Below are 24,224 nucleotides of genomic sequence, written 5' to 3'. Positions count from 1 at the left end.
CGATTGAAATTTTTTTTATGAACCTATTTTTCATGGAATTGTAAAAATGTCCACTCAGCTAGACACCATGCAAAGAAACGTATTTACTGATATACTGTGTGAAAACTATGACATAAAAACATTTTTAAAGCAGCTAATCTGATGTTTCCTCATATTTTAACACATTCTGATGGAGATAATATGCAAAAAAAAAACAACCCAAAAACTGCTAATCACAGTCTAATAACAATAACAAGCAATTGATTTAAACTCCAACATGTTAGTGCAGATCAGGTTACAGTAACGGTATGATTGTCAGTGTATGGTATGATGCATGAGCGTCCACTGTGTTGGCTGATATGGAACTAAAACAACAAAACCCATGAACATACAAGAGAACAGCTGTAGAATAACTGTCTACTGTAGTGACCACTATGCATGAAAGGGTTAAATGTTTTAAAGTGGTGTGAAGTCAGTGTGATGAATCAAAATACAGGGTGGCGAAGCAAAATTTACAATGAACATTTAGTTGTTTTTTCTCAGCAGGCACTATGTCAATTGTTTTGAAACCAAACATATATTGATGTCATAATCATACCTAACACTATTATCCATACCTTTTCAGAAACTTTTGCCCATATGAGTAATCAGGAAAGCAAACGTCAAAGAGTGTGTGATTTGCTGAATGCACTCGTCACACCAAAGGAGATTTCAAAAATAGTTGCAGTGTCCATAAAGACTGTTTATAATGGAAAGAAGAGAATGACTATGAGCAAAACTATTAGGAGAAAGTCTGGAAGATACTATTAAAGAAGAATGGGAGAAGTTGTCACCCGAATATTTGAGGAACACTTGCGCAAGTTTCAGGAAGCGTGTGAAAGCAGTTATTGAGAAAGAAGGAGGACACATAGAATAAAAACATTTTCTATTATGTAAATTTTCTTGTGGCAAATAAATTCTCATGACTTTCAATAAACTAGAATAGAATAGAATAGAATGCTCTTTATTGTCATTATACATTGTACAACGAAATTGGGGGAGCTTCTTCATATCAGTGCAACAAATATTAAAAGAGACAAAGTAGAAATAGTGCAATCGAAAAAATACGATAAGATAAAAGTGCAAAATGCTCTATATACAAATGTACAATAAGGCGTCTGAGGTAGAGGTATTAAGAAATGGAAAGAATATAAGGGTATGAATATGAGGAGTGAGGAGTTATTGCACATTGACAAAGAATAAATAATTAAAAAAAGTTTTAAGAAAAACTAATTGGTCATACACTGTCTTTCAATCCCTGCCTCAAAATATTGTAAATTTTGCTTCCCCACCCTGTACACACTGATGATCCCTTCCATTCCTTTCCTTTCGTAGACATATTAAAACAGGTCTTCTGTGTGTAATTGAATAAGTAAAGTGGGTGGCATCACTGAGATGTGTGTCCTGCATTGTCCCACTCAGATCCACTCCCCCATGACAGCTGCTGTCCCTGTTGTGGATGGTGCCTTCAAAGACTCACACAAAACCTAGAAAATGTTAAGTAAAGTTGAAATGTATGATAGAGGTGTTAATGGAATATTTGGAAATTTTTACTTTCTTTTTCTTCTACCTGTGATGAAGTGTGTAAAAATACATTTGCTATAAGTGTCTCATCTTCCTGAGGATGAAAAAGTTATTGTGTCATTTTGATGTAATAAATCTTAGGCTTAGAATATCCCTGCACACCGAACGATGGTGCTTTTTTTTTTTTTTTTTTTTAAACCATACAACATCCTTTTGGATAAGAGCAGAGGAAGCGGAGAGAGCTGAGACTCCCTGAGAGACGGAAGGAAAGAAAATGAGTCCGGAATGAAATGTCCGGTGCATGTATGTCCCAGAAATACATGGGTTGGAGTGTTAGACCTGTGCATAACCGGGGAAGAGTTGCGGGTTTTCGGAGGAGCAGAACCGAAGAGGACGGACATGGAGGTGGTGGAGTCGGGTAAGACATTTCCAAGTCAAACATGGTGATTTTTGTAACTTTTACTGAATGATGTGTTCAAATGACACAGTGTGAATCCGTCATTGTCACTGTGTGTGGTGTTTAGGGTCCGTGCTGTGGGCTGCTGCTGCTTTTCCAGGTCAGTCCGTGTTTAATGGATCTTTACGCATGGACAGAATATCCTGGTTTTGTGTTTAGAGAAGCAGACAAGTGCCCAGCTGCAGCCTGTGGGGGATCACCTGTGGATTCACAGTGGGACAAAAACATTAGCGAGTGGCTATAGGAGCAGCAGAGAGGGAGGGAGGGAGTGGTGACACGCTTTGATGTCGCCGCTCCTGTGATCACGTGGTTCACTTAATCAAATAGTGAGATGGTCCAGTCGCCTGATTGGTGAGTCCCAGTCTTGTCCCGCCTCCCTGTGCACTAAACAGGTGCAGAGGATTGTTTCATCAGTTCTTAACAATGACTCCCATCCTTTACGAGGGGAATTTCAACTCCTTTCCTCTGGACGGAGGTTCATAGTCCCAAGGTGCAGGACACAGCGTTACAAAAATAGCTTTGTTCCTGTCATCGTCACTGAGCTCAATAAGAAATAGTGACATTGCACTTTACTAACTTATTTAGTTATTTATTCCTTTTTTTTTTGCTTTCTTTATGTGACTACCAATTTTTTTTATTTTTTTTTATTTGTATGTTCTTACTCAGGTTTTTATCCCAGATTATTTTTTATTGTTTTATCTGTTTTATCTTTTCTGGCTTTATTGTGTTTTATTGCATCTTGTTTTTATTTATTTGATCTCATCTATTTTATTTGCTTATCCATGCTGCTATACCGATGAATGGTGGAACACTGAGCACTTTTTTTTTTTTTTTTTTTTTGTTTAGCTTTGTTTTTTGTTTTGTCCTGTCTGTAAGCGTGATCAAGTGCCTGTCTTGCATGTTCAATGTAAGTGTTGTTGTAATGCCAAGGCAATCACCTAGACTGCAAAACAAATCTACCTACAGGTATAAATAAAGTAACCTTGACCTTGACCTCAATCAAACCTCACACTGTCATATAGATGAGTTTCAATGTTTACTAACAACAGTGATGCGCGCGCACCTCGGAGGCAGAAACACCAGTTCCACCTACCAGCCAGCTCACGTACACCTGCAGGTTCTGCCCTGGAACTCCTGAACGAGCGAATATGTTAGCTCTAAAACTGTCCATTAACTGTTTCTGTCCAAAAGCCGATCCCATCTTCTCTTTCAGGGCTGCATAATTTGACTTAACCGCATCAGAAAGGCTGTCCCATAGTAGAAAAGCAGACTGTCAGACGAGTGGGGAGCAGAGGTTGCGCTAGACATTTTTATAGTCTGTCATTTTGACGGACAGGGGCGTAAAAATTCCGTCATAACATATTATCTGTCATTTCAAATTTTTATTTTTTAATGATAATGAGATATATTTAGAAGTATTTAATGTTCAAAAACATCTCAATGATGCAGCAGCTGTAGTTGCTGCTGGCTGATAAACCAACGTGATATCACGACTCGCATAATTCTATACGCCACTTTAAATTGGTGTGTTATCTGTAAACATTCTAAGCTTTCCTTGTGTATGTTTACACAGTGTCAATCCCATGCACTGAGGGTTAGGGTTCAGGTTATGTGAACCACAGATCTGGACACAAACTGACGCGCCATAACACATGAAAGGTAGAAAGTGCGTACATATAACACGCCAAATGCCATCAGAACTGGCGTATAACTTGCTTGTCTGTCATCCTTCACCACATCAGTCCCTCTTTTTTCACCGTGTTTATCAGTGCCATCACATTTACTGGGCTTTAAAAGAACTAAGGAGACTCGGCTGTCTGCACAGTTTGCGCTAGCAAAGTAGTATCTAATTTAGGCTAAAGTTAGCTAAACAATGACTACCCTCAGTATTTTAATCTGTCAAAATGACGGATGGCCTTCAGAATTTTCCGTCATTTAAAAAAAAATCTGTTAATGGCAGAATATTTTCGGTTAACACGACCTCTGTATGGTAGATCTCCAGTACTTACAGATCTGAAATGTGCACTGCACAGACCAGCATTCTGAAGTTCCTCCTCAGACCAGTTCTCCCGTCTTAATGCCTGCAACCATAACTTTCGCCAATTTTTCTGGAAGGGATTTTTGCCAGCAGGAATTCTGTAGAAGTTTAAATCCTTCTGTGTGTTCTTTCTGTTCTGACAACCCACGGCACAGTAAGACGACGGCATTATTCACACTGACACTCAGTGCTTTGCTACGAACTCGGCGTGCTTTCTGCCTCCAAGGTGCGCGAGCAGCATACGTCCTACGTCATCATGAAACTGATCTATAGAGGGTATGCACGTGACGTCACGGCTAGCGGAAGTCACCGCAATTACACCCACTGAGTGGCAGAAAGAGGGAGATGAGTAGCGGCTTTGGCTTGAATACTGCAAAAACTTTAGAACAATCTAAAAAATGGGGAAGAGCTGTTGTGCCATTGATTGCACAGATAGGTTTAAAAAGCACTTGGAGCTATCGTTTTAGTGGCTACCTAAAGCCAAAGACAGAAGAAGCAGATGGATCGCTGTAATTCGTAGAAATAACTGGAATCCAGGCAACGAAACCTGGATTTGTGGTTGCCATTTCATGTCAGGTAACGTTAATTTATGCTGTGTTCTTGTGTAAAATCATACCTTAAATTACATATTGTTTTGGCTAACGTTACTTCTTAGTAAAGCTCTTAATGTTAGCATCTGTCATTAATTATATATTTCATAACTGAAACGTTTTTGTCTTCAGTCGTGTGATTATGAACCTTGTGCTCTACATAATTTGTAAACTAGCTTAAACTGAGGCTAACCTAGTTTTCCAAATAAGGGGGTACTCTAGCACAAAGCTGTTGTAGCTGTGTTGTATCAAGTATTTGATGTTAACTATACTTAAATATCAAAAGTACCAGTAGATCATCCACTCACTTGGGTCAATACTAAGGGTTCAACTCCAGTAAATCAGTAGTGAACTGTGAGCACTACTGCTGGGCCTTTACCTTGGCAATCACCGCCAAGAAAATAAATCCGCACTGACATAAAACCTCAAAAACAGTCGTATGTTGAATTGAAAGCACTCACCAGCTGTAATCCTCTAAGTAACGATGACGAGGATGTCAACAACTCCTTGGCTTTTGAATGCTTTCAGCCTTTGCATTGTGGATTTTCCCGGCGTTGAAATCAGGTTCATATAAATGTCAGGATATGTGATTTCCGGCCACATATCAATGTTCGTAGACCACTTGTTGTGTGGTAGTTGTATGGATCCGTGTCAAGTCCAGTTGTCTTTAATTACCTCCACCAAGGAGGTTATGTTTTTGCCAGGGTTTGTTTGTTTGTTTGTTTGTTTGTTTGTTTGTTTGTTTGTTTGTCTGTCCATTAGTGTGCAACATAACTCAAAAAGTTATGGACAGATTTGGATGAAATTTTCAGGGTTTGTTGGAAATGGGATGAGGAAGAAATGATTAAATTTTGGTGGTGATCGGGGGTGGGGGGGCCCACGGGGGGGGGCCACTGATCAGCCTTGGCGGAGGTCTGCGCTCTCCGAGTGCTTCTAGTTTCATGTTATATTCCACATTTTTCCCTGACTTGCAGTAGTTACTGCTGTGCTCCGCCATGTTGAGCTGGTTTGTTTTTGCCACTCAGTCTGACTTAGAGGGGCGTGGCCCAGGGGGGAAGTGACATATATGCACTTCCCCCCTGGGCCTTGCTCCTTTAAGTCAGACTGAGTGGCAAAAACCAACCTGCTCAACATGACAGAGTATAGCAGTAAACACAGCGAGACCGGGAAAATGTGAAATATGAAATTAAATGAAGGACAATTGGACTCAACATGGATCCATACGAGCTTCCAAAGAACAAGTGGTCCACGAACATTGACATGTGGCCTAAAATCGCGTATCCTGACATCCAGGGTGTAGGGGATCATCGCTATTTTTACCTGAAACAAATATACATGGTTTAATCTCACTGACAACCAGGGGCTAAAACTAGGCAGAGAATCAACTGATCCAAAGTGCATTTACAGTAGACCGTGTACTGACCCCAGTGAATGTATGCATGATCTACCGGTACTGAGGAGATTTATGTCTAGTTCAGATCAAGTACTTTATACAACACAGATACTACTGCTTTGTACAAGCAGGGTACGACTTTATTCTTGTAAATTATGATATTTTTCCCCACCTGTTTTTGAATTACGACATTATTCTTGTAATATTATGGCTTTATTGTCGGAATATGACGACTTTAATCTCATAAATGAATGACATTTTTGTTAAATTATGAGGTTTTTTTATAACTACAACTTTATTCTCATACCATTGTGATTCTTTTTGTATTTGACTTTATTATCATAAAATTACGGGTTTTACAGTATATCGATATTTTATGACTTCATACTCGTAGTGACAAGAGTTTTTATTTTCTTATGTGGCCCTAATACACCGGTGTAGCTTTATGCTCCAGTACCCCCATTTTTGAAAAACTGGGTTAGCTTCAGTTTAAGTTAGTTTACTAATCATGTAGAGCACAAGGTTCATAATCACAAAATGAAGACAAAAACCATGAAAGATCTGATCATGAGACCAAGAGCTTTACTAAGAAGTAACGTTAGCCAAAACAATACATCATTTAAGGTCTGATTTTACCCAAAAATACAGCATAAATTAATGTTACCTGACATGAAACGGGATCCACAAATCTAGGTTTGGTTTCCTGGATTTGTGGATCCATCTACATCTCTTTTCTTTGTCTTTCGGTGTCTGTAAAACGATAGCTCCCACTGCTTTTCAAACCTGTTCATACAATCAATCGCACAACAGCTCTTCCCCATGTTTGATTAAATATTGTTCTTAAACTTAGACAGTATTTTAGCCAACGCTGTCACTCATCTCCCTCTTTCTGCCTCTCAGTGGGCGGAACTGCAGTGACTTCCACCAGTGGTGACATCATGTGCATACCCTCTATTCTATGGGAGAGACAGCAGTGCATGCGTTATTTCATGGTAAATATCCAAATAAACCACACACAAGTATATTTCCAACTATTGTTGCACTACTGTATGTATGTTTGTGTCTGTTATGCTTTTGAGCTGTGGGGCTGACAACTGAAAGGACTGCATTTATTACTTTGAAAAGTTTTAAATTTAGTAGTAGGTTTACGAAATGAGTACAGAACAAATAAAAGTATTTACAGGCATCACATGCCATTATGAAATGTTAACAAATTACAAAAAGAATAAAATAACTGCCAGAGTGGACCCATATTTCCAGGGTGTTATTTTTGTCAAAAAAATGGGGGGGGGGGGCAAAACAAGCAATTAACAGGCCTAATTCTTTTTTAAGTTAAAGGTGGAGTAGGAGATGTTTTCCTGGAGGATTTTTTATTATATTGCTTAAAATCCCCTTCACACCCCGATTACAACCAATTAATTAAATGCTCAAACACAAAAATTTAAAAAAAAAATTAGTCACCTGTGGAATGGACAGGACTGAAGAACACCATCCAATCATTTTAACCGGCCCATCAAAATGATTGAATTGAAATAAAAATGGTCCTTGGTATGAAAAAGTTTTAGAACCCTTGGCCAAAAAGTCCAATCTACTGACTGAACTGCTATGTAAAATGACCACAAAAGCATTAGCCCATGCACAAGAGTCATCTATAGGAATGTTGTCATGTTTTGGACCCTAGTCCTTTTCCATTAAAGATGCATTTGCAGTTTTATATGCAGTGGCTGTAAATCCAACAGCTCATCTGTCCAGTGGGTCTTACTTATCTACAGCCTCTCTGCTGGTTGCCTGGCAACCATACAGGATTCCAGGACACGGTCTATCTCCGACTAAAGAACAGAGTTAGAGTTGAGAAGTTGTTGGACTCAAAATATTATCCCTCATTTACATTTTTAACAAAATCCTCATTACCTAAAAACAAACAAAAATCCCAACAGATTCTCTTGGATGATCAAAGATGTATAACATAGTCCTGGTGTTCTGATGTCAGATGTCTATAATCGTAGGGGGATGGACCTCATCTGCAAAATCTGAAAGCATAAAGTATCTTAAAGTTGTGATACCACTGACATCTGTTGCAGTTGGGTCCAGTTGGCCCCCAAAAAGCCCTGGCTCCTCTAGACTTAGACTGAACTTCTCTCTAAAATGTCAATGTTTTGTTTTGTTTATTTTTTTTTTCCACATCTCATCCATTATATATGTAACCTATACTAAGTGATCTGGTTGTCCATCTGTAAACTGTTCCTCTGTTAATCAGACATCAGTCAAAATAGAAGCCTTGTCTGCCTTTTTGGACTTTGATTGACAGGTCTGTATGACAGCTTTTCCACCTACCTGGTCAAACTTTCAGAATTTCCGTTCCAGACCCACATTTCCGCTGTAGTTGTGGTTGATAGGATCCACTAAGACTTTAAATGACTTTCTTACACAATGGTTAATGATGTCACCTCCCCACTGACCCTCGGGCTCTTTTTCTGCCCCTTTTTATCTCAGGGCCATTCGAGTCGCTGTGTCTGGCATCATCTTTGTCATCATTGTCTTCATTGTTGTCTTCCTTGTCATCTTTGTGATCATCTTCGTTAGCAATTTCTTCTCGTTCTTCTTCAACATCTTTCTGACCAAACTACTGGTTGGGTTTATTACACATTTTTTGTGTAGCTTCCTTGAGACAATGTCTACAATGTGTGTTCACGGTTATGAGAAATTTAGATTTACACTTTTTTTTTTTTTTTTTTTTTTTAATTTTTTAAATATTAAAAATGTGCTTTTACTTATAATGGCCCATATTTTCAATCAATCAAATTTTATTTATATAGTGCCAAATCATAACAAAAGTTATCTCATGACACTTTACATATAGAGCTGGTCAAAACCAGACTCGTAGCCAGTTTACAGAAACCAAACAGAATCCTCCAGGAGCAAACACTGGTGACTGGTGACAGTGGCGAGGGAAAACTTCCCTTTGACAGCAGAAACCTGGAGCAGACCCAGATTCCTGAAGGATGGCCGTCTGCCTTGACCAGTTTGGGATTTTGGTGGCTTAAACAATGGAAATGGTTACAGATATCAATATAGTTACTACTGAACACTGATAGGAAGTCATATATGGACTTTCATTTAATTAGTAGAGTTCTCCTCCAGTGAAAGTACTACCTACTTCTTTTTTTTAGACACATATTTACCGTTTTTTTGGTTTTTTTTTTTTCATTCATACAAAACCATCAAACACCATGAACATCTTGAACATGGCAGAGAAGAAATAGATTATATATATGTATATATATATATATATATATATATACATATATATATATATATATATATATATATATATATTTATTTATTTATATATATTTATATATATGAAGGCAAAATAAATAAATACAGGAAATGAAAATAAATAAAATAAACCTCAAAAAGATGACACACTTAATGAGCTGAGAGTATCGAATAGAAGCAACAAATTAAATTACATAATAAATACAACTTAGGTATAGACTTGAATTAAAACTGTACATGTACATTCCCACAGTAAATGAAATATTATCCCATTTAGTCAGTTATTCACTACCCCCTCAATATCACCATTCTTAATTAATTCTAGGAACATCTTCCAAATGTTATAGAAGTCCGATGCTCTCTTTCTAACCGTATAAGTCAGTTTCTCAAGAGCCAAACTTGAGGTTAAATTAGTTAACCAGTACCACCCACTTCTATTGGTAGATTGATCTCCTTCATCTAACAGTGGCAGAACCTGACAACCTCACAAATTCAACTTGTTATTGATTCTTGATCAAATATGACGGTGAAATACAGGGCAATTGGTTCTGTTTTTGTTTTTTCCCCAAATATGGTCATTTCTGGCTGCAAAAAACCAACATGATGATAGACGAATCTCAAACTACTGGCTGCAAAATAGCAGCTCAGAAACCAGTGGGGGATGTTGTCATGGTTCCTCCGTCCACTAATAATCAGAGGTGGGTAATCCCAGCTCCATAGAGTAAAAGTCCTGCCATGTATTTGTTCCAACCACTCATTGAACCAGCTCATTTTCAGGAGCACAACTCCTCATCCAGGTGGATGGGAATCACCTGTGTGAAGTGAACAGGTAGAACCAATACATGGCAGGACTTTTACTCTGTGGAGCTGGGATTAACCACCTCTGCTAATAATATGCAGAGTGTCACCAAAGTTATAAAAGGTGAGATGAAGATATGTACAAAACGCATCAGACTTTCTTCTTACATGACCAGACATTTTCAGCTCCTCAATAATGTCCACATGTGGTCATCTGTTCCATACACAGCACAGTACACATGTCAGGGTGGACGCCTGGTGTCGTCATCTTATTTATATTCTCCAGGATGACCTACATATGAGGCCACTCAGTTGAAACTTCTATCAGATATAATATGTTACATATGCTGGTTCTGATGCAGACATGGATCATGAAACCTCTCTAATCAGTCAGTTCACAGTGTTGTTTTTGTGTTTTCATGCCTGAGGCTGGTGCTTAGTGCACTTTGCAATCAACTTGCAATTTTCAGTGGAGTTTTAACATTTCCAGTGGTTAGTGAAATGTCACAGGGAAGCTGCTGAGGCAACAATCAGGCTAAAGCTGTTTTCACATCAGATTCTATGAACCAAATGAGCAGCTGAGTGGGAACAACTCTCCTGTGGGTAATGTGTGTAATTCTGACTCAGACATTTCTGGAATTTCTCAACAGAACAAGTCCTAAAATATCTACAAAGACCTCAACTATCAATAGTTCCAGGTACACTGGAAAAAATCTAAATCTTACCAAGTGTATTTTTCTCATTTCTAGTCAGAATATCTCATCACACTTAAATAAGACATAATCACCTGAGGAGTAAATTTTCAGTGAAATGTAAGAACTTATTTTTAGACAATAGACCTTGAAAATCTTATTTCAAGAAATCTTACCAAGATAATTTTCACTTGTTCCATTGGCAAATTTTTTTTCTTAATTCAAGATTTTTTTTTGTTTGTTTGTTTCATTCAAGCAAAAAAATCTACCAATTGAACAAGTGAAACAACTGGACACCTTGTTCGCCAGATATCACTCCCCTGGATTTGTTTCTATGGGGTTATGTTAAAGATATGGTGTATGGAACAAATATATGGGACATCAGTGACCTGAAGTGAAAGATCATTGATGTCACTGATACTAATGATGATGCTATGATACAGCCAACATGGAAACAAATCCAGTACCGTCTGGAAGTGCTTGGTGCAACTAATAGTGTCCATATAGAGGTGAATTAAATGAGGCAAAAAACACTTCAATATCTACTTTTCATTTTGTAACAAGTGGTGCCAGGTACAACAAACCCCGCCCCTCACACGTACTGTAGCTTATTTTGGCATCGATCCAGCTGATGTCATCATGTCTATGCGTGTGCTGATGTCAGCATATCAGTTGCTTCTACATATGTGCCAAGACTGAAGAAAATTGAAACCGAATTGATGTTTTTATAGATGTGAAATTTTGCCCATTATAAGTAATGGGGAAAATGAAAAGATAGAAAAATTCATAAAAAATTTGAACTTTGACTTTCTTTTCCCAAAAAATAATGATCTATTCTGGGTCACTGGTAATCTTTAAACCCAATTTGGTATGAATTCAACCAATAGTTTTGCTGCTAAAGTGTTAACAAACAAAATAAACCGAACCAAAAACAATACCCCTTGCCTCCCCTTTGGATTTGTCTATTTATTTGCTTTTGTAATAAATGTGTTAAATTGTAAAGAGACTTTATGGACACCCTGTATGACCATGTCCGTATACTATGTGCATTTTCATATGTGTAATTTAGAGTCTCCCAACTGCAGAGGGCATGGTTTACAGATTGTGAATTTAATTTCAGGGCACATAAATAAGACATGACCCAATTTAACTTCAGAGAGTCTGTCAGTAAAGCTGTATACAGACACTACTGCTGCTTGTGGTTGTTGCACCAGTGTCTTTACAGGCCACATGCCAGGATAATGGGGCTTTGTAAATACCACAAGTAAAGACAAGAATGTCGACAACTTCACAGCCTGGTGCCAGGTCTCCTCATTACTGTTAACACCATCCTGCTAAGACTACACATCTCTTCATTCTCCAGTTAATTTTCAGTATTTGGCACTTACAAGCCAACAGTGTTTGTATGCGCATGCCTGCAGTAAGGTTACATACCGGGTTAATGCTGAATATGTTAAACTTACATCAGCCTTTGAGGAAACCTGCTACTTGTTCGCACTTGTCCTGTCTCCATCTAACTGTGAATCATACTGCTATCATGTTGTGGATGAGATGTGCGGGAGTGAGGAATTCAAGTTGAATGCCCTCAGGTGTTAAAGCGCAGTTATAATCTGATGCAGTAGTCTTAATGTAGCTGCTGTATGCTACAGCTGACATAGTTTGCACTGTCTTCAGGATTGTTTCGAACACAGAAATGACTCGTGTCCCTGGGTTTTAAAGCTGAAATTGGAAAAAAAAAAAAAATTAGATTCCAAACATATGTCTTTCTTCTGCCACTCTCTCCTCTTTGTCCAAATAAAAACGCAAATCTAAATATAGATGACCTGCTCTATTTCATGTCACTGTGGAAAAGAGAAGCCTCTTTCCCAAGTTTCTGTCCAAATTTTCTCAGTCCACAGAAGGGGAAATAATTCTTTTTTCATGTCTTGCTAATTGAATTACAATATGCTGAAAATTAATAATGGAACTGCAGCAATCACAGTCACTACATTATATCCATGTAATTTATTTAAGCCCCAGGCCATAAAATACTGCTCACAGTTGATGTGGTAACTTATGTTTCAACATATAAAACAGACAAAAAAAACTGTTAATATTTCTTCTCCTCACAAAGTTTTAAGAATTCAAAGTTATAAGGTCCAATAAATTATTATTATTATTATTATTATTATTATTATTATTATTATTATTATTATTATAGCCTTTATTTTATTGTTATTATTATAACCTTTATTTAACCGGGAAAAAAAAGCTCATTGAGATTAAAAATCTTTTTCAAGAGTGTCCTGCCCAAGACAGCAGCAGAGGTTACACAAAATGGAAATCACAGCCATACATCTACACTAATATCCATAAACACAATGAAAGTCAGTACTAAACATATTAAATATGTAAGTGTTTTGTCAATTTGTTGACTGTAGTTAATTGAATTTCCAAAGTAAGATGGTTTTGTACAGAGGAGCAGAAGTGGAGCACTGAAAAACATGAACCAAGTCCTCTACATAGAAACCAGTGTACAGGCTGTTATCGTGGTTGTAGACAGCCGAGAGAGTCGTTAGTGTTAAAGTGGAATTAGCTAATGTCAACATACAACCAGCTCCCAGCACAAAATAAACTCCAACACAAACTTCACATACACGTACAAGTATGTGCAGATCGTATATTGACCCTTTAAAAAATGTCACTCAGTCCTGTCCTGTCCTGTCCTGTCCTGTTCTGGCCACGGACTGAGCTGAACACATGATTTGCAACAATCTTCAAATAATAAAACAGAAAATAAGTCACATAATTTTAAGAAAAAAGAAAAACAATTAATAAATATGTAGATAAAAAAAATACTTTATGTCAATAAAATCTATTACAAAAATCAGTGCAACAATAATTTAATTTATTTTATTCTAAAAAAATATATATTCTGGATTTATTGAATGGCTAATGAATAGAAAACTAAGTGGCAACTATTATGATAATGTGTTTGACTATTTACATTAGCAGTGGAGTGTGTAAGACCTAAGATGAATATAATGAATTAAATAGAATATAATAGCCATCATCGTCACAGAATAAAAGAGAAGAGAATGCCTTTATTGTCACTATACACATGTACAATGACATTCAAAAAGCCACTCCTTTCAGTGCAAACATATGCATAGAATAAAAAAAGAATAGATTTCAATAATAAATAAATGTGTGTATCCTGAGATAAAATAGTTAAATTAAGTTATATATACAACATGAAGTACTAAAAATTGCACAGTATTGTGGTCAGAAAGATATTGTACAGAAAGTAGTAAATATTGATTGCACAGTAGTTGTTCATATCAACAGAGGAATGGGTCCTCTTCAAGGGAATCCACTGTGTTGCAGCTTCAAAATGTTCTTTTTTTCCCTATTGTAGTGGATAGTATCTATGTTGGAGTGTGGAACAGCTAGGAAAAAAAATGAAATGCCTAAACTTACCCTGATCTTTAGGATTTTTTATATTTTTCCTTGCCTCTGTAGTCGAGGATGAGGTGAAGGGTGCTCAGGTGATTGTAATCTGCAGCCTCACCACTAGATGTCACTGCATAATGAACCTTTACCAAAAATTACAAACTCAAAAGCTTCTCAAATGATAATGTTTTCTTGCTTTTTTAATCTTACATTTAGTAAATGTGATATTTTTGGTATTTCTGACTGTGGGCCAGTTGTAAGTTTTTCTTCTTCCTGATGCTTTTGTCTTGAAATAATCAAGAAATAAATTGAATATTTTGAGGAATGACTGCGAGCAGAGAGGGGAACTGAGAGAAAACGATGCACTGAAGCTTAATTATACTATAAAACAGAAAAAAGTATCAACCCTATTTGGATGCATTTTATATTTGAAATAAAACCCAAATTCTAAGTACATAAATGAGCATCATGTGGCTGTAGAGCATGCTGAATGAAGCCTTTATGTGACAGGAGCTGGCTCATTATCTCCAGCTTCCACACACACACAATGTCATAAAATAATTTCATAATTGGGCTCTCCTACATGTTGCAATTTTCTCTGGACTCAGTGGATCCAAATTTACATAAACATGAATGAGTTTTTGTGATTCAGAGAAAAATATTTAGCTGTTTCATTTTCCTTCTCATTAAAAGAAAAACTGGTGCAGATGACATGAGTCTTTAATATCCTGTGTCTGTGCCATACTTTCCCCCCAAACCCTGAGGTTTTTGTTTCAAACCAAAAACTTGAGCTTGAGGTGTTGAATTGCCCCGTGACTGAACCTTGACCCCAGGTAACCCCTCCCACCTGTCGTCTGTGGAATCGCTCATAGCCATAGGAGTCCTCCCCCATCCCTCTCTCAGTTTCCCTCTGCTCTCCTGTGCATGTCTTGACATGCTGAGAAACACCGGGGAGGGAGGAGACAAAAAAAAAAAAAAAAACAAGAAAAACCGGAGAGCATGAGAGACGGAGAGAGGGAGGTGTGAGATTAGAACAGAGAAGGGAAGGAGCTGAGGACGTGGGAAAGTGAGAAGCTGCTCAGACAGAAGCAGGTTGGAGTCGATGCATGAAGCGTCTGAGAGCAACGGGACAAAAACTGTGAGGAAAAACTGTAGCTGTAATTAGAAGACAGTGGACGACTTTCAGGCAGGGGAGGGGTGAGAACTGTCAGTACCATTGTGTCATTACATCTGTGAAAAAAACATGCTGTCACTTCCTCTGTTGACTCATTCCTTCTCCCTCTTTCTGATTTCTGACAGAACAGAACCCGACTCTCCAGGAGATGTGTGATGAACGGTGGTAACCATGGATGCTGTACTTCGCATTGCATTTTCAAACCCGGCTGCAGAAATAACAAGACGAATGAAGAAAATGAGGAAAGCATGACGGTAGCTGACTGAGTCTTTCTCTTGACTCTTCTTTTTGCCACCTCACACCTCAGACCTGCAGCTGAAGGACACCTAATGATAATAATTGCCTGATGCAACACTTTCAGGAACTGACATTCTAAGGAATCACCAAGGCTTTTTTGGACCTGTCACGAGCTAGAGCTGTCACCTGGAGCAGCTCAGTCAAAGAGTCGGAGTAATCTTCACAAAGGAGTATGGGAAGTAGAGTTCAGAACACAAAGTCATCCCCTGGATGTCAGTCCCACGGGAATCAATGAGTAGCAGTGGATTTGGCAGCAGCACCAGCTTGCTCCAGGGCCGGCGTTTCTTCTGCCGGGAATGGGCCCTGGAGAAGCTGAGGCGCTACCTGGACGCCCGCTCTGTGCCAGGCCAGCCTCCGGGGCTGCTGGTGACTGGGGGTCCCGGAGCGGGGAAGACTGCCCTGTGCACTGAGGTAGTGTGGCCCACCTCAAAGGCAGGGCTGGCAGTGGGGTTGGCACAGCGCTGCCTGGCCTCCCACTTCTGCCACAGGGAGGACCAGAGGAGTACGGTTCTGTGGAGGTTTGTCCTGGGCCTGGTGGAACAGCTGCAGACCTCACCTCTCCTACCTCCCGGGTATGAGGACATGCTGAAAATCCCTTCCATATCCTCTGTTCTGGATCCTCTAACCTGCCAGAAAGACCCGGATGACACGTTCAAGAGGTGTGTATCATATGTGTATTTTAAAAATCTGAAAATATCTTGCTTGAGCAGTACCTTCTGATGTGATGTTTACAAGTAAAGTAGCAGAAAGATATTTCTATTGACTGTCTGAAAGCTGCCAAATGAGAGAAGGATAAAAGTTGAAGAAAGCTAACAAGCTTGAAACCTGCCCAGGCACAAAAGCATGTGTGTGCATGCTCAGAGGCATGGCTCAGTCTCAGTTCAAAACAACAAAACAAAAAAAATCTGTGTGGGCACATCATCGATGAAAGCATTTTTCCAGTTTGAGCCAACTTTAGTCAGCGGGCAGACAGTTGCAGTCAGTCACAGTGAGCCACACGATAAACAAACAGAAGTGAAAGCATCCTGGTGAAAACCTGCCGCACAAGTTTCATCTGTTGTGTAAATGCTCTTTCATGCTCAGCTGTTTTGACTAATAACATAAGTGCTAACGGAGCCAGAACAGACCCAGTTCTCTGCAGCGTCTGCTCTATTGTCAAGATTATCACAGATACAATGATGACCACTTTGTGTGTTGTTACATATAAGCTGTAGGCCTGCACAATATGAGGAAAATCTGCAACGTGTGATAACATTGTTCAGTATTGTGATGACGAAATAACCTCCCAGTTACCACCAAAGTGACGAATCAGAGGATAACTAACAGCTACCTAAATGCCAATACAATGAACATGTAAATAAAGTAATCTTATTTTCTTACATTTCAGACACTCTTTTTCAGGGTATGTGTTGTACATGTTCACATCATAAATGACATTTTATCAGTTAGAGCTAGTGGGGTAGTTTGATTATTTTAATTCTACACAACACTCTGTACATACACACTTTGAGTTTTATTTGTAGTGTGTTAAAGTAAAGGCTGTGTAAAGTATAAGTGGTCATACCAACAATCATTATGATAAGTTACCTGAAAAGGTGGTCCTTAAATAACTGGTTGTTGGGTTTACAGTAGACAACAGATACATTTATCAGTTGAGGAGGTTCAGTACTTTGGTGTCATGTTAAAAAACACAACTGCCAAATTTCCTCATACCTCAGGTAGGTTGAAACAGCTTCTTATCCAATCTGATCTGATGACTTATCTTTAATCATTTGCTAGTATTATGCAAGTTTATGTTAGAGTTTGAAATTGCAACATATCCTATAAGTTTTTACAAGGTTATATAGTAAAACTCAACACACGTGCAATATCTGTTGAATGCAAAAATCTTCAGTGTATGCCTAATTTTAAAGACAAAAAACACTGATACTAGGTCTTTGCTGTAATTTATTTCTTCATTTTGTCAAATCACAGAAAGCTGTACTGTGCTACTAAATGCAGAATCCACATGTGTAAGACATTACATTTATACAGAAGGACAACCTGCCAGTTATGTCCTCTACAGACTGAATACCTGCTCAGGCGCAAAAAAACATCGCATGAAAGCTTCAAGGCTGCTTTTTTTTTTTTTTTAAGTAAAAGTGGTTATCTGCTGGTGTTTGGACTGTCATCTGTTTCACAGCGCTGTAAGCGTAAAGACATACATATGACTATGACTGAGGCAACAAGAGGCCAGGACAGTCAGAGGAAACAGACGGCGGTAGCTATTTTCCCTCGCCGTATATTTATTTCTCTACTCATAATGCTGCCCATTCACCGCACACACAATGGGCCTCCAGTGTGAATGAATGCTACAGTGTTATTTACGACACAGCATCCTTTCAGAGAAGGAAAAAAGAGAACAAAGAGGTGAAAAATACCTCTAGTGCCCTGGATACCGTCTCAGCACCAGTCAGCGAGGTCACCCTCCTCATCGGTGCTTCTTCACTCTCTCTTGTGTGTGTTTACTTTGCAATGAGTCTGAGCGCTTTAACACTCCTTGTGTGTTTGCATTTCTCTGGTGTGAAGTACCCGACTGGATTCCACATTCCCTTCAGACTGTGTGTGATAGGAGGTGCTGTGAGAGGCACAGACTGTAAGGATGTAACAACAGCCATCGGCAAACTGATGAAACATGGGTATACATGATACCGTTTACATACGTCCAGATGGGTTAGGGGAGTGTTTCCTATACTTGCTCTCATTTAAGATACTTTTTGAGCTTTCGTGCCTGCATTAGAGGCTGTGTAGAGAGACAGGAAAGAGGGGGTTTGACATGCAGCAAAGGCCCTGAGCCAGGAACTGAATCCAGGTCGCTGTGATAAGGCCTTGGCTTCTAAAAAGAGCAAATCCTGCACCTGAATTAAATGTGGTAGCAAACATTAGCAGGATTAACCACCTTTTTGACTTGTAGGAGCTTGTGTTACCATTGGTATCTCTATAAGACTATGTTGTCGAATGTCAAGTGTTAAAGTCAGATACTATTTTGCCCTATTTCTTGTTGTTGTTGTTGTTGTTGTTGTGAAGTGGTGTTTTGCTTCCGGGGTAAAAGGTTAGAGAGGTGGGGCTATGACATCATTTTAGAAAAATTGTGGTTTGGTTGTACACTTGAAGATGCGAAACCAGCATTTTCAAATTTACCCACTCTGGGACAAAAAAGTTTTGATTTCAGTGACTGAAAATGCTGGTTTCGTATGGACAAAAGGCCTATCCGACACAAAATTTTTGCAGATACAACCAAAACTGTCTTTGTCTGGACAAGGCTTTAGTTTTAGGATGAGGCATCTTTTGATGCTTTATTTCACATTGGCGTTGCTGTCAGAGTGTCTGATAACTTGCTGTTTCATTTGTTCAGAAATATCATTATAAAGTCATCTGCAGTATTTCAATAGGAGCTGCTCCGTTTTGCTTCAATGGTGCTGTCAGCCCAATCAATCTATTAAGCATCTCATTTCTTGATCCATTTCTGTCTTTTAGTTTTCATGTTAGCTAAGCTGTGATGTGAGTGATCAGTGTTTTATGGAGTCAGAGGTTTGGAACGATTACATTGTTATGGATTCAAGTCATGGATGCATTAACAGAAGTGTAAATGATCTGGGCCTACAGCCGTACAGATTGTGTAAGATTCTCCTAAGAACACAGTGTGAGGTGGAGAAATACAGTTAACACCAAGTTGGAATGGGTTCTCTATATTATGATGATTGTGACCTAATACTCAATAGACCTTATGAATTATGAGAATGTAAATGTGTGCATACTGAAAAGTAAAGGAGAAAATTGTGCATATTTTAAATAATAATTAAGACAGAATACAATAGTACAGAAGTACAATATGTAGATATCGTGTGCTTGTGTGTTTACGTAAAGTTTATATTTGAACTATGTGCTGACGTTAGCTAATTCCATTTCTAGGCAAACAACTGTGTCCTTTGCCTGCGTCCGTGGTAATGGTCTGTACAATGATTTATATGTCGAGGCCTTGGTTGTTTTTTCCACAGAAATTCTCAATGTTGTTCTTAAAACTGTTGTTGAGTCCCCTCTGCTCTTCTACAGCAGCAACAGCAGGTACCATTCACGTAGAAATGGAGTTGGTTAATCTCAGCTAAACTGCAACCCAAACCTCGCATAAGCACCTTTGAGTTGAATCAGCCCTGTATGTTGTCACTTAAACTGTGCTGGCGCTGATTTGGACATTTGCACAAGACATATTGTCTTCCACAGCTATGCATGTGGTTCAACATCCAACTCTTTAAAAGTCTGGGGAAAAAATTCAGCCGAAATTCCTGTTGCACCCTGGTACATTCCATCTATAAACAATCTTTATAAATCTTTATTCCATCTATAAGGACAAGGGGGAGAAGATGGATACTGACATTACCCAGGATGCTTTTCTGCAAGAACCATCCAAAACCAGTCCAAAACTTTGGTGCTGATCCCATCCAACGGTGGTGGAGTTTATGATGTTGAGAAAAGTGAAAACACAAGCTGCATCTTGAAACAAATCACTTTTAGATTCTGGGTCGATTTTGGACTAATTCGGTTACCATGGTGACAGGTTATGTGCTTGTCTGTACTGGCAAGGCAGATTGGTCTTGCACCTCTGACTGCCTTCTGCTCCATGTTAGTGGTGGCAGATGCTCATGGGTATTTAAAAGGGACATAGGCTTTTGTATTTTGGAAAATGACATTTTCAGTTGTTTTTTCCAACATAAAACAGGTCAGAAAAACAAAATATCAGTGTTAGTTTCTGTTGAAATACTCTCATCCCTCTTCAGACAACTGGGCCTGCAATGAGCAATCTGTATGCCACCTCCCTCCAGAACCACCAGAATCATCCTGAGTCTTACCAAACCACCAGGGTGTCCACAGGATGGTGACGTACATACTAGCATCTCATTTTAATTTAAACCAACAGGCACTGAAATAGTCCATTTAAAACATGGCTGAAAAACGGGTGCCACAGTAGAGCACAATCTCTGTTCATCGGCTTGACAAAACCAAACTTTGCCAATTGCACTAAATGATTCTACGGTAATTACCTCACTCTGTCAGCCCAGGGTTTCTGACTGTAGTTATTTGCCCATTTACATCCTTTTAATTCAGTGCTGGTGCTGCAGTTGAAGCTGGGGCGCCGATAAGGGAGGGTAAACATGACAAATTCATGGGGCCCAGTATTTGTGGGGGGCAGTGGAGGGGGCCCAGTGGATATAGAAGTTGTAAAAATTTTGTGAAAGATCCGCCGTATAAGAGAGGTGGAGAAGTTGGGAGGGGAACAGTGAAAGCATGTTAAGTTTTGTTTTTGTTTTTACAGTATCGTAAGTGACATTGTGTATGGACTGCACCCCCATGTACATGCCATGCCACCCCCCCCCCTCGTTCCGACTGATTGAGAAGATTATCAATTTCTGTAGGGTCCACAACAGTTATGCTTTCATGGGGCCCATAATTGGTACTGGCACCCCTGAGTTGAAGCAAGTAAAGAACAAAAATTGAAACTGGCTTACTGTCAAATGTTATGTTATCAAGTCCGTTGCTTTAGGGCTGAAGTACTTTCTCTTTTCAAAGGAAAGTCAAAGTTTAGATGGTCTGTCTCCACCCTCTCATTATCTATACACCAAGATCTGTGGGATCTTCAAGTAGAATTGACTGGTCAGTAGGTGGTGCATTTAGATGTTTTGATCTTCTGTCTTGAACATATCATGCTTTGGAGCAGCTTAAGTTTGCAGTGTAGGCTACCAAGGAAATTTACTCCACTTAAAAGGAAAACAACTTTGTCATAAAGAAAATCCTGGACTCAAACAGAAGTTGCTTTTATAGTGATCGGTTGATGAGCAGTTTTGCACTAATATACATTGTGAGGACATGGGAGACTTAGACTATGTTTATATGTAGCCGGGTATTTTTTTTTAAAACAGATTTCCCCCTCTCCAATTAAAAAAACAAAAAAAAAACAAAAAAACTAAAACATGTTTATACTGCCCCATATATCTATACCATCAAGAGCATGCCAGGCCTGTAGATGGCTGTGCAGTGGGACGATCAAGTACTAGAAACCAGGGTGCGATTTGTTGGGGGGGATCAACCCCCCCTCTGGTTTTTACATCCCTACTACTGCTCAATGAATTTTATCGTCGGGGGGGACAACCAACCAATTGAAATAACAGGAAGGTTGTGACAGTTTTCTTACACCTATATCCTACATTAGTCGCACTAACGTTCACCTGAACCGAACTGTCTGCAGTCTCAGAATTCGCAAAAATCCCCATGCATTGGGGGGCCATAAAGGGGGGGGTGACAAATTCATGGGGCTCAGCATTTGTGGGGGGGCCATAGAGCAGTGGAGGGGGTCCAGTGGATACAGGTTAGAAGTTGTGAAAATTTCATGTAAGATCTGTTGTATAATAGAGGAATAGAACCCAGGAGTTGGACGTTGAAAGTTTGTAAAGTTTCACTTTTGTTTCACGCTGGCGTTAATTATGGTAGTTATGGACTGCACCCCACATATATAACTGCTGCCCCACCCCCGTTCTGACGAAAAAAAACACCCCCCCTCTGTTTTTTTTGACAAATCGCACCATGTCAGTAACCAATCAGAATCCTGTCGTTACTTCCACTATGAACCTATAGAGATGTAGTGTTCGTGGTTCCGAAACATGTAAACAGTACAATGCAAGGTAAATCAATCAGCCGGTGACTTTATTTACAATCACTAACTGCTTTTGTGATGTGAGAGAGGGGATGAAAAAGGGTTTGAACTCTGAGTCAAACCGTATTAGTTCTATAGTCGTTAACAGCTACGTCTTTTTTTCAGTCATGTTTTGTCTTTAGTTCATGAAGACTGCTGTGTACGGATTTAAATTATGACTTAATTGACCTTTTACTGAACTGGACAGAATAGATGAAGGAAAAACAGATAAAATAAACAATAAGAAGTATGACAGTGTGGAAACACCTCATAAAAGCCTTATTTGATATCAAGTAAATACACAAAGATCCTGTTAAGCAGATATATTAGGCGCTAATTATCTAAGATGCTATCATTCGCTACCACCAAACTTCCTTATGTAATCCTTGTAACTTCACTTATCAGCTCCATCCTCTTCCTCTAAACTGGATTTATGGAGTATTTCCTGCATCCATCTGAGAATCTCTGTTTTCGCGTTTCCGTCTATATTTACACGCAAACACGAACACAGAGATTTGCAGAAATCTCCACTTTGGGCAGAGGTTTTCGAAACCTTCGATTACTATGCGCATGCCCGTCGTTATGTAAATGATGGGCACAAATGCAGACAAAAATCTCTGTTTACAAAATCCTCCGCTACATGTAAACAGCCCCTTAAACGGGTCATATTTTGCTAAACCCACTTTTATTAGTCTGTGGTACATTTACTCGTGTATTTGGACCCTAATAGTTCATAAAGTTTGAATTTGAACCCTCCAGGTGCTGCAAAGCTATCTTTATATTCATTCCGGCAAAAATTGGGTGGATTTCTACAACCCGTTTTAATTCCTTCTTAATTTGTTACATCCATAACTAGTTATGTTATTATTATTATTATTATTATTATTATTATTATTATTATTATTATTATTATTATTATTAACATTTGCACATATAAGGTCAAGACTTCTGACAAACTTTTCTCAGAGTACGCCATAGTTGTTTATCAGCAGCAGCGGTAGTTCATACTGAAAATATGTCCAAACTTCAAGCCGATTATCTTAAATGTTCAGTTGTTGGTTTAACGGGACAGAGCAGCACAACCAACAACGTGGAGGGGGTGGGGCCTGAAGTGGCTCATTTGCATTTAAAGGGCCATCGCTCAAAACAACCTTTCTGGTGTCATTATTCAGAAATAGGGTTGAAGGTGGACCTGTGGAGTTGAATTAATGAAGAATTCAGACGCAAGCATAGCATTTACAGTTTATGTAGACCACAGGGAAATGTTTTAAAATGCATAATTCCATTTAAAAAGCAAAATATCACTCTTTTTAAAGGGATGCTCAGTATGTCCCCTTTGAAGCATTATGTACAACATTTCTCAGCATTGGTTGGTTGTTTTGCAATGAAAATGAATTTATAAAAAAAAAAATTTAAAATTGCTGCTCCCCATTTCTCAGTCCTGGTTCAGATGTAAAATAAGGTAATATGATATAAAACTTTTTTTAATGAGAATGGCATTTAGAGACAGAAACGTAGGTAGGATTAGCGAGGCGACAGCGTGCAGAAAACAAATCAAACCACAGCTGTGTAAGCATGCTGTAAACGTCCAGTTACCCAGAGTACATATGGACTGATTATTTCCCTGTCATGTGCTGCTGTAATGCTCACTGAACATGAATTTACCCTTTTTTTCCATCATCTGTAAACGATGACTGCAACTAAGCCTCATGTGTCATAAAAGCGTATAGATATCTTTCCTCGTGCGGTTACTATGGGGACTGATGTGTGTACTGCATTTTATTCCTCCTACCTAAATAAGAGGTAAT

The 24,224-nt window shown here is 38.8% G+C and overlaps 1 protein-coding gene across 6 annotated transcripts in view; it reads left to right on the top strand.

Moving 5' to 3' along the window:
* Nucleotides 1–1,875: 1,875 nt before the first annotated feature.
* The window catches only part of ankrd50l (ankyrin repeat domain 50-like), a 44,863-nt gene continuing 22,514 nt past the window's right edge, over nucleotides 1,876–24,224 (top strand). Inside the window, exons 1-2 of one of the 6 annotated variants that reach the window (XM_030125550.1) lie at nucleotides 1,876–1,960; nucleotides 15,521–16,351. In XM_030125550.1, coding sequence (XP_029981410.1) covers nucleotides 15,903–16,351 — 449 coding nt within the window. In that variant the 5' untranslated portion in view covers nucleotides 1,876–1,960; nucleotides 15,521–15,902. Of the gene's footprint in view, nucleotides 1,961–15,268; nucleotides 15,428–15,520; nucleotides 16,352–24,224 lie in introns of those variants that run through there. The other 5 variants (XM_030125553.1, XM_030125552.1, XM_030125547.1 and 2 more) reach the window with 5 other exon arrangements.

This window comes from Sphaeramia orbicularis, chromosome 21, assembly GCF_902148855.1.
Source record: "Sphaeramia orbicularis chromosome 21, fSphaOr1.1, whole genome shotgun sequence".
Lineage (NCBI taxonomy): Eukaryota > Metazoa > Chordata > Actinopteri > Kurtiformes > Apogonidae > Sphaeramia > Sphaeramia orbicularis.
The sequence above is the reverse complement of the archived record's forward strand: the minus strand, read 5'-3'. Positions and strand labels throughout refer to the sequence as shown.